The 18,867-nt window shown below is 42.7% G+C and overlaps 1 protein-coding gene across 3 annotated transcripts in view; it reads left to right on the top strand.

The window, feature by feature from the left end:
• Nucleotides 1-18,867, top strand: part of SI (sucrase-isomaltase) — a 55,508-nt gene that overhangs the window by 13,317 nt on the left and 23,324 nt on the right. The window contains exons 5-23 of one of the 3 annotated variants that reach the window (XM_063167391.1): nt 4,074-4,194; nt 4,899-5,008; nt 5,658-5,809; nt 7,190-7,365; nt 9,633-9,728; nt 10,346-10,458; nt 11,427-11,552; nt 12,028-12,159; nt 12,332-12,448; nt 13,064-13,177; nt 13,406-13,490; nt 14,086-14,203; nt 14,577-14,748; nt 15,321-15,437; nt 16,278-16,432; nt 16,706-16,790; nt 17,540-17,596; nt 17,967-18,091; nt 18,452-18,540. In XM_063167391.1, the coding sequence (XP_063023461.1) occupies nt 4,074-4,194; nt 4,899-5,008; nt 5,658-5,809; nt 7,190-7,365; nt 9,633-9,728; nt 10,346-10,458; nt 11,427-11,552; nt 12,028-12,159; nt 12,332-12,448; nt 13,064-13,177; nt 13,406-13,490; nt 14,086-14,203; nt 14,577-14,748; nt 15,321-15,437; nt 16,278-16,432; nt 16,706-16,790; nt 17,540-17,596; nt 17,967-18,091; nt 18,452-18,540 (2,260 nt within the window). Of the gene's footprint in view, nt 1-4,073; nt 4,195-4,898; nt 5,009-5,657; nt 5,810-7,189; nt 7,366-8,607; nt 8,691-9,298; nt 9,425-9,628; nt 9,729-10,345; nt 10,459-11,426; nt 11,553-12,027; nt 12,160-12,331; nt 12,449-13,063; nt 13,178-13,405; nt 13,491-14,085; nt 14,204-14,576; nt 14,749-15,320; nt 15,438-16,277; nt 16,433-16,705; nt 16,791-17,539; nt 17,597-17,966; nt 18,092-18,451; nt 18,541-18,867 lie in introns of those variants that run through there. The other 2 variants (XM_063167389.1, XM_063167390.1) reach the window with 2 other exon arrangements.

Below are 18,867 nucleotides of genomic sequence, written 5' to 3' on the forward strand. Positions count from 1 at the left end.
GGGTGTCTGAGAGAGCAGAGTATGGAAAACACCTTTTGGCTTAAGAATCTTGGAGTTCAAATTCCCATGAAAAGCATCATCTCAGGCTGGATGAGCCTTGGAGCAGCCTGGGATGGTGGAAGGTTCCCTGCCCATGGGAGGAATTGGAATGAGAGGAGCTTTGAGGTCCCTTCCAACCCAAACCATTCCATGATTTTATGATGCCCTTTATTTTTTCAGTGCTTTCACATTGAGAAGGTTTTTGTAATAGTTACTCCTGAAAGACTATAAATATTATTATTATTATTATTATTATTATTATTATTATTATTATTATTATTATTATTATTATTATTATATTATAAATGTTAATATTTATTATAATTATTATTTTCATATTTATTATGAATTTTCTTGTTTTCTGGTGGATGCCTGGTATCTATCTTTGATCTGGGGAGGGGCAGCTTAGGAGAGAAAAAAACCCCAGTGTGATGTGGGTTACTTCTGTCATTCACAGAGCTGTAATAATTGTTACCCAGCTGTTTGAACCTGGAGAAAATCCCCACCTAGTTCCAGAGCTGGCTGTTGTTAAAGCCTCTCCTGCCATGGGTTTTGTTATGATTTGTAGCTCAATGAAGTCCCGCAGGGGATGGGTTAGGAAAGGTTCAAATCCCAGCCTGTCCTTGCCTCTTCAGGCTCCTTCCCTGCCCCAGGAAGAGGCAGAGCCCTGCAGGAGAAGCCATGCAGATCATTTAAATCTGTAATTCCTGCCTCTGAGCCGGTCACCCCACGAGCAGGGAGGGCAGCAGTGCTGCTCTGCTCTGCTCTGCTTGCAGCTGCAAGGCTGGTGCTGGGAGAGAATTCAAAACCATCAAACCACAGCTCCCAGCAGAAAAGTAGACGCAGATTGCAACGCTGAGGGTGCCTGATATGGAATTTAGAGGTAAAATAAATTATTTCTGAGTATTAGTGAAGAGCAGGAAGAGCAGATTGGACAGGGTTAGAGATAAATATTACGTTTAGTCCACTGGGGAAAGTCAGTATCCCATCTCAGTGATTCCATTCACTCCTGGGCACATTTTGCCCTGGTTGTGGTTTGGTTCCTCTAATGCAGGAATCTGTGAAACTGCATCACTCTGCTGCAGTGGTTTGTGTTTGTGGTTTTCAGAGTAAACAGCAGCTGGGGAAAATGGCTTGGCTAAGCTGATCTGCAAGGGTTGGTGTCTGCCTTGAGTGCCTTGGTCACTGAGGATGTCCAGGGTGGCGCCAGAAAATGAGTGGGATTGCAGAAATGAGAAGTAAATAGGAGAAAGAAAGAAAGAAAGAAAATGAAAAGAAGGAGGAAATAGAGGAGATGGAGAGAGGAGAAAGGAAGGCAGAGAGAAGAGGAGAGAGGAGAAAGGAAGGCGAAGAGAAGAAAATGAAAAGAAGGAGGAAATAGAGGAGATGGAGAGAGGAGAAAGGAAGGCAGAGAGAAGAGGAGAGAGGAGAAAGGAAGGCGAAGAGAAGAAATGAAGAGGAAGGCAGGAAGAAAATAACAAAAGAAAAGAAATAGATTTTTTTTTTTTTATTTGATCATGTGGTTGGTGAAGATAGAGCTGCTGGAAGAAGGAAGATATTCAGGATCTATTCACAGCTGTGGAAAATTGCCTGGAGGTCTGCTCAGACAAGCAGAACACAGCAGTAAAACAAGAATCCCACTGAGCAGAGCTGGAGGAGGCCAGGCTGACACCTCTGAAAGCTCAGGGAAGGGGGAATTGTTGCTTTGGGCTTGGTTTCTGTGCTTTTCTCCCCAAAATGCCCTGCTGGAGGAGGCCTGTGTGGATGCACATTGAAGCTCAGCACGTGGCCAGGCTCTCTTGGAGCTCAGCCCATGCTGTACCCCAGTGCACACAGTGCACACAGCTTCCTTGTATCCAGGGTAATTCCTAATGAAGCTTTGGGTGCTGGTGTCTGTTGTGCTGCTTTTACAGCCCCCAGCCTGGGATCACAGCGTTATTTATGGCAGATGATTGCTTTTACAACAGGCTCCCCAGTGTCTCTGGTGAACTCTGCTCCTTCCCCTGTGCCAGGCACAGCTCCTGTGTTCGCTTCCTTGCCCAGATATAAAGCTCAACGTGCCACAGAAATAGGGATCTGCCAGGATAAGATCCAGCTGGAAAAATGTCACTGGATTGTGAAGGAACTGCTGAAAATAGTTGAGGAGAATTCAGGAGAAATAGCTGGGGAGAGAAAAAGGTGCTTAGGAAGCTGGGAATGTGGATTCTTGAAGTGCCAGGTTTTAGGGAAATCAGTTTATTCTGCTTTTCATGGGATGGTCTGAGAAGAGGATGGAGGTAGTGAATCTGTTCTTATATTTAGGATATTCCCCCATATATGAAGGAAATGAAGTGAGGGGACAAACCTGAGATCTCTGCAGTCTTGGAGAGCTGTGTGCTTCCTCTCCTTTACCCTGGTTTATAAATGGGAAATGGGGAGCTCTCAGCGGGCATCTGGGCAGGTGGGAAGTGAGCCTGGGTTTTTCACAGCCTTACAAAGGCTCTGTGTGTCAAAGGAGAAAAATGAGTCCCTACAGCTCTCCTCCAGCCCTTAATTTTGGCTTGGAACCTGATGGAAATGACAGCAAATGTTTTCTGATGGGATGATTCTATGACAGAGAGGAAAAACATTCACCTGTTTTGTGAATCTGGGGTTTATTTTGGGTGGTTTTGAGTGATTTCTGTGCTCTGTAAAACCAATATCAAATAAATGCCCTGAGGCTTCCCAAGGCAGTGGCTTTGTGAGCTCCTGCAGCACCTGCCTGATTGCTGGGCTGGAGCTGCCTTATCTTTTATCTGCCCAGAGCCTCTGAAAGTAATTTAACCTGCACTGAGCAGTCTGCGCTCTCCAACCCCAAAGCAAGGACAGCAGCAGTGCAGGTTTGGGCTCATGTCCACCTATTTCAAGCTGCAGAATATTTTATATATTTATTACAAGCACCAAAAGCATTTTTGCACATTCAGAGGAAGGCGGAAAGAGCTCCTGGTAGCGGAGAGGTGAAAGTGAGGTTTGGAAGGTACCTTTTGGAGCAGGGTACCTGAGGTCACTGATGGAATCACCCTTTGCCCTCAGTGAAAGTTGTTTTGCCACTGTTCTTTGCCCTAAGTAATGAATGGGGGTTTGAGGAGAGAAAATGGGAGGAAACTTTGTGATTCATTGCCCCAGTCTTATCTCCAAACATAAACCTCACACCCAGAGCACATGAACAAGTTCATTTCTAACAGCAGAGCAAAGGAATTCCAGCTTTCTAGTGAATGTGTGTGTAAAGCATGGTGCCACTGCACTGAGACAGTGGCTTGAAAAAATACATATCTATTTTTAATATATTTATCTCGATTTGAGGCTATGCTGAAGCAGTCTAACTATTTCTGATACTGGAAAATTACATTAAAATGTAGATATTATACACAATGTTTAATTATGCATTTTTAGATGTTTATTACATGTTAATCCCATGATAAATTTCACCCCCTCTCCAGTGTGTGACTTTTGGTCAGACTCTGCTGTATCTGTCACAGCAGAGAGATGTAGATTATTGAACATAATCAATAATTCGATATTATATTATATAATATATTATAATATATAATATATATTATAATATATTATAATAAATATATATTATAATTAATATGATTCAATAATAGAATAATATAATTCATTAAGTATTGAATAATAATTCAACAATATAACAATATATTATTGAATAATATAATAACTCAATAATTATTGAACAATAATTGAATAATTCTTTTACAATATTTAAATTATTCAATAATTCTTTTAAAATATTTATTTTACCTGCAGATCTTGTCTTGTTCTTAAGAAAGACTGCATCCCCAACAAGCCAGTTTTCTCTGAATCCATAAAAAACCTTTCTAGTGTTTTTTGTGCCACCGCTGAGTTCACTCCATGGGGTTTTTCAAAGCAGGGCTTGACCCGAGCGCAGAAATCCTGAAGGTTTCTGGTGTTTGGGGTGAAATGTGCACTGAACCGGTTTGGTGTGGGCGTGTTTGTGTGACCCCACTGATCTGTGCCCCACTGTCCTTGCTCAGAGCACCTGCTCCCGCCGCGGCTGCTGCTGGAGCCCCCAGAACGACGCCAACGTGCCCTGGTGCTACTTCTCGCCCAACCACGGCTACAAAGTGCGCGGCTCCGAGAGGTCCACGCAGGCAGGTGAGCTCTGGGCTGGGCCCCAGCTCCCCCATCTCGGCATTTCTGCTGGTCACAGCGACTCTGAGATCCCCACCAGCCTCTTTTCCCAGCCCAGCAGTCAAAGGAGGAGTCGCAATTCTTCTGTTCTGGTTCTCGAGGTGGTTTATTGTTTCATATTTATTGCGTTCTTTCCCTGACCCGCCGGGGTCTGTCTGGCAGGTGGGGTTGAGGCACACTGGGGTTATCTTTTTATGCTAAAAACTACATCTACACTATTTACAATAACTTATTTACTATACTAAAAACTACATGTACACTATTTACAATAACTTCCCAATGCCCATCACCTATGTTAGACAGTGAGCTTCTACTCTAAACCAATCCAAAAGTGCCACCATTGCCCAGAAGATGGAGGCTAGCAAGAAGAAGGAAAAAGGACAAGGCATGCCCAAATTTCTTCCTCTTGGGACCCCGAGCCCCCATTCTAAAACCCTCAAAAATCTATTTTTCACCCCGTGACAAACTATTATTCTACTTAAACTTTCTTGACTTGTAATTCTTCATATAAAGGTTGGTGGTTGTTTTTTCCAAGGGCTCAATCAAAGGCACAGGGGTCTGGGGCTCTGTGCCAAGGTCTCTGAGCCCCCCGGGCAGGGGCTGGAGCCCTCCAGGGCAGCCAGAGGAATTTCCTGGGTTCTGACATACCCCCCTGTTTGTCTCCCAAGGGTTTGAGGCCACGTTGGACAGGCTGCCATCCCCTTCCCTCTTTGGGGATGACATCCAGACCGTGCTGCTCACGGCGGAGTATCAGACAGACAACCGCTTCCACTTCAAGGTCAGCTTTGTCCTCTGCTGCCCCACGGCCTGTTTGCTCTGCCAGATGTGGGGCTGCCTGTGCAGGCAGTGTAGGATTGGTGCCTCTGGAGCACTCTCATGGTTCCCAGTGAAGTTTTTTTGCTGTCCTCCCTGCTGTTGCAATGCCTCAGGCTAACGGGGACTTGCACACTGGGAATTCTGCATGAAAAATCACCCAGCCCTCTGGAAAGCTCAGCTTTCCTATTATCCACCATTTGTCCTCATCACAGGAAGATTTAGGGGGACAAATGTATTTGCTTACTTTTTGTTGATGGCCCAATCACATCTCTCAATCATTTTGACAGACAATATTAGCTTTTCCAATGGTTTGTGTTTTCCATGAGAGCTCAAGCTCTGTGCCACGGATGTGGGGTTGAGAACCTTCTGGGGGAGACTTTGTCCTGTGGTGGGTTCCTGGTGAGCCAGGGAAACACAGAGACAAATATGCTGAAGAAAATGGCTGAAAATGAGTAATTAAACTTGGAAGTAGATAATAATGAAATCAGAGGGGGAGACCGGGATAAGGGTGGAAATACCCTGAGTCGGAACTGTGGATAATGCTGGAAAATGTCTGTATTGGGGATTAATTCTGTCAAGGCCCAACCCTTGTGTTGTGTCAATGTGTGCAGATCACTGACCCCAATGCTAAAAGGTTCGAGGTCCCTCACGAGCACGTGAAGCCCTTCCAGGGATCCAGGGCCTCCAACCCCAGCTACAACGTGGAGCTGAAGCAGAACCCCTTCGGCCTTGTGGTGACCAGAGCCAGCAATGGCAAAGTGCTGTAAGTCCTGGTGGGCCTTCCTTGGTGACACAGCTGTCACTGGGGCTCCCTGAGAGCCACACCTGTGAGGTGTCCTCGTGCACACAGACTCGACTTCTTCCCTCTTCTTGGCTGCTGGATATGCCTCAGCGACTCTTGGGATGAATTTGGGGGCAAAGTCTGAGGTGGGAAGCTCTGTCTGAAGGGTTTCAAGTGCGGCTCTCTGATCACGTTGCCCCAGTGCAGGGGAAATCTCAATATGGGGAATTTTTATTGCCTGTGGGACTCTTTGCCAGTTCTTCAAACCATGTGGGAAAATTCCTGATTTCCTTTTATCTTCTTTACCTTTTAACTATTTTTTAACCTTCCTTTACCTTTTATCTTCTTTACTACACTGGTGCTGAGGCCCTGAACCACCAAAATCAGGCTGCCCTTTACACCTGTGTTATCCAAGGACAGCTGGTTGTGTAAGGCTGTGTGTAAAATATTGAATGAACTTGAGCATTGGATTGTCTCATCCCATTCATGTTCTAAAAATAAATGAATGGAACCAAAGCCACCAACCCAGAGGTGTCCAAGTGCCCTGAGAGCAGGGAAGTGCCAGATGAAGGTGCTCATTAAATCAGCCAGGAATGATTACCTGTCACAGGGCTGGGCCACCTGGATTAGCAAGGCTTTGAGTTTCCTTAATTGAGGGTTGCTTTTTGCTCTTATTGGTATTGTTTTCTTGCCTGGAATCCTCTGTCATGATTGATTTGCAATTACAGAGGGCACAGAAGATGGACTTGGCAGTCAGCAGTGCCTGACTGATTAAACATGGAAAGGGAGGGGGATGAGACACCTGAGGGACCACACTGAAACAATTCTCTGGAATATTGTCTAAATTTCCTTAAACCTTCATTTAATTTCATCAAAGTGTTTGCATTTGGGTGTCTAAAGAAAAAATGATGTGAAAAAATATTAAAAAAAAAAAAAAGACAAATGAATGTTGGGCTCTGAGTTTGAGGCTCTCAAAGGAAGCTGTTGCTACCATAGGGTAAGGGCAGAGATAAATCCTTGATAAATTTCTTTGCATGACGTTTGCACTGATTTTCCCCAGCTCTTAAACAGAGAGGCCTTTTTGTAGAAGGAGAATATGTCATTGCCAGATTCATTGCCAAAGTCTTGATTATTTTGATAAAGTCTGTGACTGTCCACCAGCAGTTGTTCCACTTGAGGCCCCAAGAGAGAGTCCTGATTCCAGCAGCAGCTGGAAGATAAACCTGAAAGATCTGCGTGGAGACCTGACTGTGCCACCCATCTCCAGCTGAAATGACCAGAAACATTCCTTGCAACAACCCTTGGTAAAACCCTTCCTTTTTTTCCTCATTTTTTTTTTTTTTTTTTGCACTTTTCCACCAGGTTTGACACCACCATCGGGCCCCTGCAGTACGCTGACCAGTTCCTGCAGCTCTCCATCAGGCTGCCCAGCAGCAACATCTACGGCATTGGGGAGCACGTGCACAAGCAGTACCGGCACGATGTCAACTGGAGAACCTGGCCCCTCTTCAGCAGGGACACTCCCCCAGCTGCTGTGAGTCTGGGCTTCTTCCCCCTCAGCCTTTTCAGGTCTGCCACCCAAACCTGGCTGGGAGCACGTTCGTGAATCCACCCGAGTGAAATTAATTGTTGCGGATCGGAAGTTGGTTCTGTGTTTGGATGAGAATAAATTGTTATGGATTGTGAGGGTGCTCACAGGGGTTCTTGGATGAGGGAAGAGATGAGGATCTGACTCCATGTTTCAGAAGGCTTGATTTATTATTTTATGATATATATTACATTAAAACTATACTAAAAGAATAGAAGAAAAGGTTTCATCACAAGGCTAGCTAAGAATAGAATAAGAAAGAATAACAAAGGTTTGTGTCTTAGCTCTCTGTCCAAGCCAGCTGACTGTGGTTGGCCATTAATTAGAAACAACCACATGAGCCCAATCCCAGATGCACCTGTTGCATTCCACAGCAGCAGATAACCATTGCTTACATTTTGTTCCTGAGGCCTCTCAGCTTCTCAGGAGGAAAAATCCTAAGGAAAGGATTTTTCATAAAAGATGTCTGTGACAATGGATTATTATGATTTAGAAGAAAACACCTGAAGGAAAGGACAAAAAGAAGAATTCAGTTAGTCTTGGGTTTGACAGAAGTTACTGGAACAATAGAATTGGCACAAGAAATAAAACTTCCTTGTTAGTTTATCAGTATCCTTCTTTGGTGAAAATTCCAGCATTTATTATGGATTTACTAGAGGCTGCTGCCATAAAACAGAGGGGTTGCATAGCAGTGCTGTCTTGAAGGATTGAATTTGAGACAAGGTCAGGATGTTCATCCATTTAATTCAGCCCAAGATATTGTTTTTGATAGACATCATATCTGCCTAAACATTTGGCACAAATGTTTCATTTTATTAGTTTAGTGTTATTTGAAAACAGGAACAAGTTCAGGTCAAAAGAGGAGATATTTACACTTTTACAGACCTGGGTCACGAGCTTGCTCTCCTTCTGTTTCTTGTTCTAACATAATTTACATTCAAATATAACTCAGTAGTAGTAAATTCAGCCCACGGAAGCACTTCTGCCTGCGGAGTTTTCCATGAAGACTTTTCAGGCACGGTGTTGTTGCTAACAGCTCCATGGTAGTGATGGGTGTTCCCTGGTTTTTATGTTGCTGTGCAGTGGAAAACCAGTGGATAAACCTTAATAGATGAGTCTTCAGCTTCTACTGATAATCAGAATAAATAACATAGTAGTAAATAACAACAGGCTTTGCTGAGGGCAGGGTTCAGTTCCGCTGGACAGGCTGCCTCAGCAACATCCTTGGAGCTCAAATTATGGAAAAATTCTCCTTAACAGCTGCTTCTTTCCAAGGTAAAATATGTCTGTCAGCTGTTATTTGTTGTTATCATTTTCTGGCTCTCCCTTTATGAAGCAATTTTGGTGACGCCCATTTTGTGGTAATTGTAAGATTATTTTCACCATTGCCTCAGCTTCATAAAGCAACTCCCTGCTTTGAGAGAGAACTTTTGTTCTCCTGCAACGGGAGATAAATGGACTGAAACCTGAGGGTGAGAGGGCTGCATGTAGTTAATTAATAATCTGGAATTTGTACCCATTGCCTTGAGGTTCCTCCTCACTCTTTGCTCTGGATTGAAGATAGTTCTTGACTGAATGGCTCCACTGAGTGCAGACTCATTAAGCTAAAATGACACTGAACAGCACCAAGTTGGGCTAGTTTCAAATTGCTCAGGCTCTGTTTCTTGTTCATTTGAACTGAATTTGCTTTTTCAGGAGAAAATACACAACTACTGCAACAACTGTTAGCATCTCTCAGGGGTTATGTTGCTAATAATAACAGCAGAAATAAAAAAACAATTAGAAAGGAAATGAAAAAGCAGCGAGGCACGCTCCTATTTCCATAGATTAGGCATCAAAATTATTGCCTTGTAGGATGAATAGAAATATAGATTGGATGTAAAACGTAATCTGTGGTGAAAGGGAAGCACTTCTCAAGTTCTTGATGAGCACATTTATTCCCCAGAAATAGAGCTGCAATATCTGCCAGCTTTCCTGGAGATCCATCAGATCTGTTGTCTATTTATTGGGTAAATTCTTGTTTTAATGGAAAATAAAGGAGAATAACACCAGGAAAACAAGAACATATAAAACAGGAATGTTTCAGTGTTTAAATTTCTGCTGTTTGCTCCATTTTGAGACATTTTGAGTTCTACCTGTGACATATTTTGGAATATTCCGCAGCAGATCCTGTTATTAGATGTTGATCACCTTGTCTGTTCCCTCTATTTTAGACAGTGGATAACTTGTATGGAGCCCATACTTTCTTCCTGTGTTTGGAAGACAACACTGGAGCCTCCTTTGGTGTTTTCCTGATGAACAGCAATGCCATGGGTAAGAAACCTTTCTCTGGGGCTCTGAGCAGTGCAGTTGAGTTTCTTTTGAAATTATTGCAATAAAACTGAGCTGATGTAAGTGTCCCTTCTTAAAAACACCTCCAATATCTGAGGGCAGTCATTACCCTGTGTCTAATAATATTTCAAACACAAGCAGTGAGTAGCTCCCAGTTAACTGGAGGATTTTGATGGAAATCTGAGGGTCAGGAATTTATCCAAAGGCTGTACAGGTCTGCACTGGAATAAGAGACTAAATTTGGAGTGAACAACACTTGGAAGTAAATGTCCTTTAATCCCTTCAGATAAGTGTATTTGTATTTATGTGTACTGAACTCTGCACATCTTTGGGCTGGAAAGCTGTACTAAAAATTCAAGATAAAAGGTTGAACCATTGGATTTCTTCTGATGCTCTTCTCTGGAGGATGTAAAGGAATGGAAATAGGGACACATAAAGAGTTGTCTGATTTCCCCTTCTTTGCAGGTTCAATGAATGGTTTAGGGTTCTATAGGCATTCTGTGGTTTTTACTTCAGTAAATTCTCTAATCATCAATTAGAAAAGTTACTTTAGCATTTCCTGTCCTTCAGAACTGTTTTTGTGCCCTCTTGCCTGGCAGAGTTTGTGGTGCAGCCTGCTCCAGCCGTGACCTACAGAACCATTGGAGGCATCCTGGATTTCTACATCTTCGTGGGGAACACTCCAGAGCAAGTAGTCCAGGAGTACCTGCAGGTACCTTTACCTACAGATTATGCATTGGGCAGTGTTTTTCAAATTGCTTGGGATTTATTTTATCATATTCTTTTGCTCTGGGGGCTGGAGAGGACACCATGCTCAAGGCCCAAGAGCTCCAAAGTTCATAAATCTGTAATTTACACCGTGGCCTTTAGGGATGGAGATGGTCTCTAGAATAATTTATGTTTCCTTGGTCTTGTCATGAGGACAAATTCCTGTTCATATGGCAATATTATGGGATAGAGAGTGTGTTTACACAATGTCTGGATCTTATGATCACAAGATATCACTGAGTGTCTTTTGCACTTCTTGAGCTCATCCATGATTCTAGTGACACCTTAAAGAATGGGCGTTGTCCCAAAATACTGGTATTTATTAAAATAAATAAAAAATAGGGGAAAAATATTGTGTTTAGGAGTGGGCTATTGGAGTAAATTTGGGAAATGTGGTGATGCCTTACCAGGGCTCCCTAAAACCAGAGGGCAGACAGAGTGAAGGCAATAAAAAGCAGTTCTGTTGATTGAAGCCCTTCAGGTACATCCAGGGCAGCCCAAGCCCCCCAGGGCCTACACCCAAACTGCCCCACGGCTCACGGCTTTCACACTTTTATAACTTTGGGCCATTTGCACTTTGGGAGTTCATCCTCCAATTCCAGCTCCAGGTAATGAAGGCATTGAGCCCCAGTTTGCTGCCCCAGCTCACTTTTGTTTCCATCTCTGGGCCCTGAGGCAGTGAGGTGTCCTTGATTGCCAGGCCTGGAGAGGAATTGTTGTGTCTGCCCCAAATGGGACAGCAGCAGCTGGCACTGGGTGTGGAGCTCAGAGTTACACACTAAAGAGCTGCAGGGTTACAGAGAGATGGAAATAGAAAAGCTCAAATCCTGAGGCATCACTGGGAGCAGGGAAGGGGAATGGGGTGACCCGGGGTGTCCAGCAGCACGTGGGGTTTGTGTTTTCCCCTCCCAGCTTGTGGGACTGCCAGCCCTGCCTGCCTACTGGAACCTGGGATTCCAGCTCTGCCGCTATGGGTACGCGTCCCTGGACGAGGTGAAGGAGGTCGTGGAGAGGAACAGAGCTGTGGGACTGCCCCACGTGAGTATGGGGCTGGGGAGCGCTCTGGGATCCCACAGCCGGCTCGTCTTCCATGAGCTTGGCTTAGGAAACCTGTGGTGCCAAAGGTTTTTGTGCATTTTGATGTTAGACCCACTATCAGAACGCTGGATGAGGGGTGGAGCATTGAATTGTCTCATCCCATCTAACTGCAGTTAGATTTATTCAAACACTTTCTTGTAATAATTTTTCTTTTATTCTTTCCAACTCTATCCAGTTTTTTCTCTTGAAACATTTTGTATTTTCCTGTGGATAGTTATGGAACCATATATTATTCTTAATTGACAGTCAAAGGCAAAGTACAATTAACTTTTAAAATTAGACTTTAGGGGACGTGAACCTCGTGTCTTCATTAGAATAAAAATAGCCTAATATTCAGCTAATATTTGGGAAGAAAAATAATAAAAATCCTTACCTATCACCTCCCATGGAAAAGCTGAACTCCCTTCTCTTTCAGGATATCCAAATCATTGATATTGATTACATGGAGGAGAGGAAAGATTTTACTTATGACAAAGAGAAATTCAAAGACCTCCCTCAATTTGCATCTTATTTGCATGCCCATGGACAAAAATATGTCATCATATTGGTAAGCACTTATTTACTCCTTTTTTCCCTTGTGAACACTTCCATTACAGTTATTTTTATTATTATTATTATTATTCTTTACTTACTCTATGCAATTACTTCGTTTACAGCCAGTAATAATGGATGGAATATCCTGATTTCTTCTTCTCTTTGTGGTTTTCTAATTTCTTTAGGATCCTGCTATTAGCACCCAAAAAATGATTGATGGAAGTCCCTATGGAAGCTACGTCAGGGGATCGGAGAGAAATGTCTGGGTCAATCACTCAGATGGAAAAGTGCTGGTTGGGGAGGTAATTGTGCTTTTACACACTTGAATTTCAGCTGTTGTCACTGTTGTGGTTTACTTTAGCTCAGGGGATTTGTCTCTCAGTGAGAGCAAAGTTTGTAAGGTTCTCTGGTAGGCTATGATAGTTCTCAACCTTTCTTAGCTTTTTTTCCCAATTGTTTACATTTAAAAGGTATTTTTCACTGATTCTACATCAAAATTATTTTTTTAAATTTTAGTTTTTTAAAGAAAAATAGAACTAAAATAACAATTAAAATTGCTAATTTGCTCACATTAACCCTATTTTTTTTTAATTAACACTAACATTTTTTTTACATCAAAGGGTAATTTGAAGGCTCAAGGGACATTTCATCAACCAGCTCCTATTTATTTCCAGTAGCAATTGAAGAGTCAGATCCCACATTATCCTTTTAATTTATAAACTTAACTTCCATAGAGAATTTTCTCAGCTGTGTATTGTTGACTCACAAGAAAAGCAATTGACAAATTCAAAGTTAAGAAATTCATACTCTTTGTGCTCTTCAACCTCCCATCCAACCTGAGCAGGTCTGTGATCTTATGACAGGGTTTTTTAATCTCATTTGAGGTTTTATTAATTGTTTTCCTTTGACTATTCCAGGTGTGGCCAGGGGAGACTGTGTTCCCAGACTACACCAGCGCTGAGTGCACGGACTGGTGGGTGAATGAGTGCAAACTGTTCTATGACATGGTGCCCTATGACGGAATATGGATTGTGAGTAATTCAAGATTTTAATTTTTTTTTATTTTTAAAATATAGGTGATAGCAGATGTTTATTACACTGAATTTTTATTGGATTGAAAGGCATTTTTGCAGTCAGAAAGGAGACATGGAAGAATAGCCACTAGTGGTTCCTTAAAGGATGACAGAATAGAGTGGAAGACTTTTTTAGGGAAATGTACTTAAGGCAACTTTATTACATCCTGCATCTTTCCTTTCCAGGACATGAATGAAGTGTGCAGCTTTGTTGCAGGCTCAAAAACAGGTTGTGCAGACAATAAGTTAAACTACCCTCCTTACACTCCCAGTAAGTCCACCTACTTTAATCAGAATAATAAAATACGAAATAAAATGTTAATTGCCTTCAAGGTTACAACATGATTTTAGTGTAGTTCTTATGGATGGGGTTCGGACATTCCTATTGACAGAAAACAGTATTTATGTGCTTGTATTTGTATAATTCAGGTGTGGTTTATAGAGCTGCCTCTTATATCTCATCACATAAATACTGGATATTGTCATTGCCTTAATTATGTCTGATAACGCAATGATCCTTTTGCACTGTCAGTGGTTTTTCAGATATTTGCAGAACTAAAATGGAGTTCATAGTTTGCATTAATAGTAGATTTAAGTAACCTTTGCCAGTGTGCTGTCAGATGGTGATTCAGGAATTTAGAGCACAGCTCCCACTTCCCTGGATGGGTGCAAAGCTCAGGAGTGGAAATATCACAGACCAAACCAACAGCCAAGAGGAGCATTTTGGTTTTGGAGTAATTAAACTGCCTGAGTGAAAGAATAAAGGGGAAAAAGGGGGCTTGCATACCATAAACGTGCATTAAATATTGGAAATATTAATAATAAAAATGTACCTTACCAGTGCTGTTTGTATTCCTTCCTTCAAGAGATCCTCGACAGACTCATGTATGCCAAGACACTTTGCATGGATGCAGTGCAGAGCTGGGGCAAGCAATATGATGTCCACAATCTTTATGGATATTCCATGACCCTGTCCACTAGGAAGTAAGGAATGCATGCTAAAATCCTGCAGGGGGGTTTCAGAACAGTCCCTGACCTGTGTTTTCCAAAGCACCACGAGATGTGGCTGCTAAAGGAACGAGATCCCTGGAAAATTCTCTGTTACCTCCGAGCCAATTTAGCCAAGGCAAAATCCACAGCCTGGAACTGGTAGGAAAAGCCACAAATTGGCTGCCAGAGCTGTGTAAAGAGATTATTTCAGATTAATCTCTTGAACCTTGTTAAAACACACCTGCAAAGGGGCCCCCACCCTTGGGATGAACGATCAGTGCGAATCGGTGTGGATCTGCCTTGTTCAGAATTTTCGATATTTGAGCTGTGTTTCCCTCTGTGTGATTCAAGCCTCATTCCTTTCCAGGGCCCTCGACACGTTGTTCCCAGGAAACAGAAGCTTCCTCATCTCGAGGTCCACTTTTGCAGGATCAGGGAAGTTCGGGGGACACTGGCTGGGGGACAATGCAGCCACGTGGGACCAGCTGAGATGGTCGATCCCTGGAATGCTGGAGTTCAACCTCTTTGGAATTCCCTATGTAGGACACCAGTTCCTGCCATCCTTTCAAATCAGAGAACAGATTACCGAACCAAGCACTCTTGAAAAAAACCGCTTACGCTGGCACCTCAAAATCAACCCTTTTTTAGGAATCTCCTTTGAACATTTCTTTTCAATCATCGATTTTTGATTTACCCTGTTTGATTTTTGTGGCTGTAGTGACATAAAACTGGATGACAAACTTATTATCTTCTATATCCCAATCTACCTCTTATTTTAGCAATTTTTAACACCGGTGGGGGATGTGAAACAATTCCTGGTTTTCTTATAATTTCAAATTAGAGACATCCACTTAGAAGGGAAATAACCAGAATCCTTTTTGTGATTTAAATTTGGCTTTGAAGCTTTTTTTCCCATGCATATGATCACCAAACACGAAGGTAAAATTTGGAAGAAGCAGGATGATGGGCAGTGTTAGTGAGTGATAGTCAGTTTTTTTTTTTTTAATTTTTGGCATAGCTGGATTTGGGAGAGGAAGGTTACAAATACGTTGTACCTTTTGAGGTGCACTGTACATACAACACATTCTGATTTTTTAAATTTTTTTTTAAGGTTGGAGCAGATATTTGTGGTTTCTTTGAAGACACCACAGAAGAGCTTTGCAGACGATGGATGCAACTGGGAGCATTTTACCCATTTTCCAGGAACCACAATGGTGAACTCGTCATAGTAAGTTGTGCTTTCTGTTCAAAACTGCTTTGTGTTGCGCAACCACATTTCCTTTAATACCACTTCTAGTCCTCACTCTCAATGACCAGCTTGAAAACAGAACCTTAAGCTGTCTTTATGGAAATTATAGATGGGAGAGGCTGGGTTCCATAAGGGTTAATTGAGAATGCAGCTGTTTGGCAACAGTTTTATGAATATTTGTTGCTCAAACCACTAAGGAACATTGAGGTCTGTGTGAGCCACCAGGCTGAGCCCTGGGAGCTCCTTGGCATGAACATGAGTGCCAGGATGAATCCTGGAATAACCCTGATGGACGAGGAGGGACAGGACACCTGGTCACAGCACCAGTGCAGAGCTGCCCCACGGAACCCCAGTGTCGCAGACATCTTTTCCTAAAAATCCTTTCTGAGGATCTTTCCTGCTGGAGCTGAAAAGTTTCAGCAACAAATGTAAACAATGGTTATCTGCTGCTGTGGGATGCAATGGGTAGATCTGTGATTAATCTCTTGTAGATGTTTAGATTTAATGACTACTCATGGCAGAGCTGCTCTTGCTCTCTGCCGAGACACAGATCTTTGTTATCATTCTTTCTATTCTATTCTTAGCTTAGCTAGCTTCTGAAGAAGTCTTTTCTATTTCTTTTTAGTATAGTTATAAGGTAATATATATATATCATAAAATAATAAATCAAACCTTCTGATCATGAAGTCAACATTCTCTTCTCTCCTGAACACCCTTGTGACCACGGTCACGCCCCAGCCCCTCTGAAACAGCTTTTCACAACTTTGGCAAAGTGTTTCTGAAAACCTGGCAATAAAACCAGTGGATATTTGTTTGCAGCATCAAGATCCAGCTGTGTTTGGCTCCAACTCCTCGCTGGTGAGCAGCTCCAAGCACTACCTGAACATCCGCTACACTCTGCTGCCCTACCTGTACACGCTGCTCTACAAAGCTCACACCCGGGGGGACACGGTCACCAGGCCCCTGCTCCACGAGTGAGTCTGGCAGTTTATATCAGCAGGGAAATCTGACTCATTTCATACTGCTAGCGGACTTTCTAAACCTCTACCCTGTGAAAATGCACATTGGGGTATCCGTGGGTGACTTCCCAATCAGTGAAACCCCATCTTGGCCTAATCAGGAGGTGATTTTTATATGGCATCCTTTAGTCATGACTGGGAACAATCAGTACCCAGAAACCTTGGGGTTGCTGCTGATATAAATCACAAAAAAACTCAATCTCTGCTCTGTCCTTCACTTTTATTCAGGTTCTACTCTGATGAAATAACCTGGGACATCGACAGGCAGTTCCTGTGGGGCGCTGGGCTGCTGATTTCCCCTGTTCTTGAGCCGGTAGGTTTGGCTGGTTTGGGATCTGTCTGGTGGCCACGGGCCATGTTGGGTCACCAGCTCTCTCTCCTTCATTATTGCTCCCAGTGAGAGAGCCCAGAGCACATTTTTATCCCTGCTGAAACAGAAAATCCTGCAGGTAAATCCTGCTCCTGTTTTCCAGTCTTCTATGGAGCCTGGGATTTCTGGTCTGATGTTCTGCTTTACCTCATCTTCACATCATCTCTGAATTTCCTTTGGAATTCACATCTGAATTTCCTTTGGAGTCAGCTCCTCTTGCTGCATTTCAGCTTCTCTGTGGCACAACAAGAAAACAAAAAGGTTGTGGCTTATTCTGTGGCAGAATCTTGTAAATAATGATTTCTCCTGCCAGCAACACATTTGCCACGGAGAAACATGAAATATTTGTTAAAGACAGAAAGGGAAGGCGAGAATGTGGAAGGTGCCAGCCCCAAAATAAATGGAAATAAAGAAGATAGAGAGATACCTGTGGATAGGATCTGGTTCACTGGGTTTGAAGCATTGTGGCTTTGGGTGACTTTGCAGAGCAGCAGTTCAGTCACACCCCAGCAGCTTTTCAGAAATCTGCTTGGATTGCCCTTCCCCCTGTCTGGACCATCCTAAACACCAGGAAACAGCAAAGTGTAGCAATTGCAGTGATTTTGCTCTCACGCTGAACTTCGGCTTTATGGGAAAATTGAGTTTATCTGATTAAGTTGAAATATGCACCTTGTTTCTTTATTCACTTTTAGGGTGTGGAGTCCACTCGTGTGTACTTTCCTGAGGCAGAGTGGTACGACTACGACACGGTAAGGGAGTGCAGGGATATTATGGGATATTACATCATTTTCTAAATGGGATTGTGATGAAATAGGATTGTCAGCCCTGCTTTGGGGACACAGACCTGAAGGAAGGACTTTGGGGTTATCTGGAAGACAAAGGATGAAGGGCGGTGGGACAAGCACAAGAACTGACACCTCAAGAAAGGGCTTGGATTATGACATTAAATCAGAGTGATATGCAATTATATTATTTTATGTGCCCATTAGCCCATAGGTATTTACATAACTTAAGCCTTTTTTTATAAGGAACAATTTGATGAAACTCGGGATTTAAGAAAACATTCCCAGCAGTGGATAATGCAAAATTCCTGCTCTCTTCTCAATCTCTGTCCATCAGGGTGAACCACTGCAACTGAAGAAAGTGTGGCACGATTTACCAACCCCAGAAGAAAAAATGGGGCTGCACCTGAGAGGAGGATACATTTTCCCTACTCAGAAACCAAACACCACCACAGAGGCAAGGTAGGATCCCAAACAGAACACTTTTAACATTTATTTTCCCCCATAATGGGGCTGAGGGCTTCTAGGCTACAAATAACAGCAGCCCATTGTATTTAGGATTTTCACCTTGAAATGTGGGAATAGCTGTGATCCAAACCTCACTTCCACACCTTTAGTAATGAATTATTTGCATAGAAATTTTAAAATTCACCGAGTATTTTAATCCATTTGCATGAAAATGAAAGGAAACCAAGGATTAAACTTAATTAAGGCAATTCTCCAAGGATTTCTGACCTGTTGGGTGTTTCACTCTTGCATGAACATGCAGAATGCACCAAGAATGTTCAGATGTTTGTTGGACACATAAATCTCTTTCCACAGCCGCAAGAATCCAATGGGACTCATAATTGCCCTGGATATCAACAATGAAGCTTCTGGGGATTTGTTCTGGGATGATGGAGAATCCACAGGTGAGCAGCCACCAACAGTGAAATAAATACGGTTAACAAAGATCTAATGTGCTCAAATCTCAGTGTTCCTGCTGGAAGAGAAGATATTGTAACACACTGCTGCTACTTGCTCATAAATCAAATGGTTTTCATCACTTTGAAGCAGAAAACTGTGACTGTTATTAATGTAAGATTGAAGTCACGACTTAATTCTGCAGAAGTAAAGAAAAAAAAAACCAGAAATCTCTACTCTAAGGTCAAACCTCTGGTTTTCAGGAGAAATCTTTAGATTGTCAGGAGGTGACAGGATGGGGTTTTCCTATGGGATTTAGGCAAACCACTGCCTAT

The sequence above is a fragment of the Melospiza melodia genome, chromosome 12 (genome assembly GCF_035770615.1).
Source record: "Melospiza melodia melodia isolate bMelMel2 chromosome 12, bMelMel2.pri, whole genome shotgun sequence".
NCBI lineage: Eukaryota > Metazoa > Chordata > Aves > Passeriformes > Passerellidae > Melospiza > Melospiza melodia.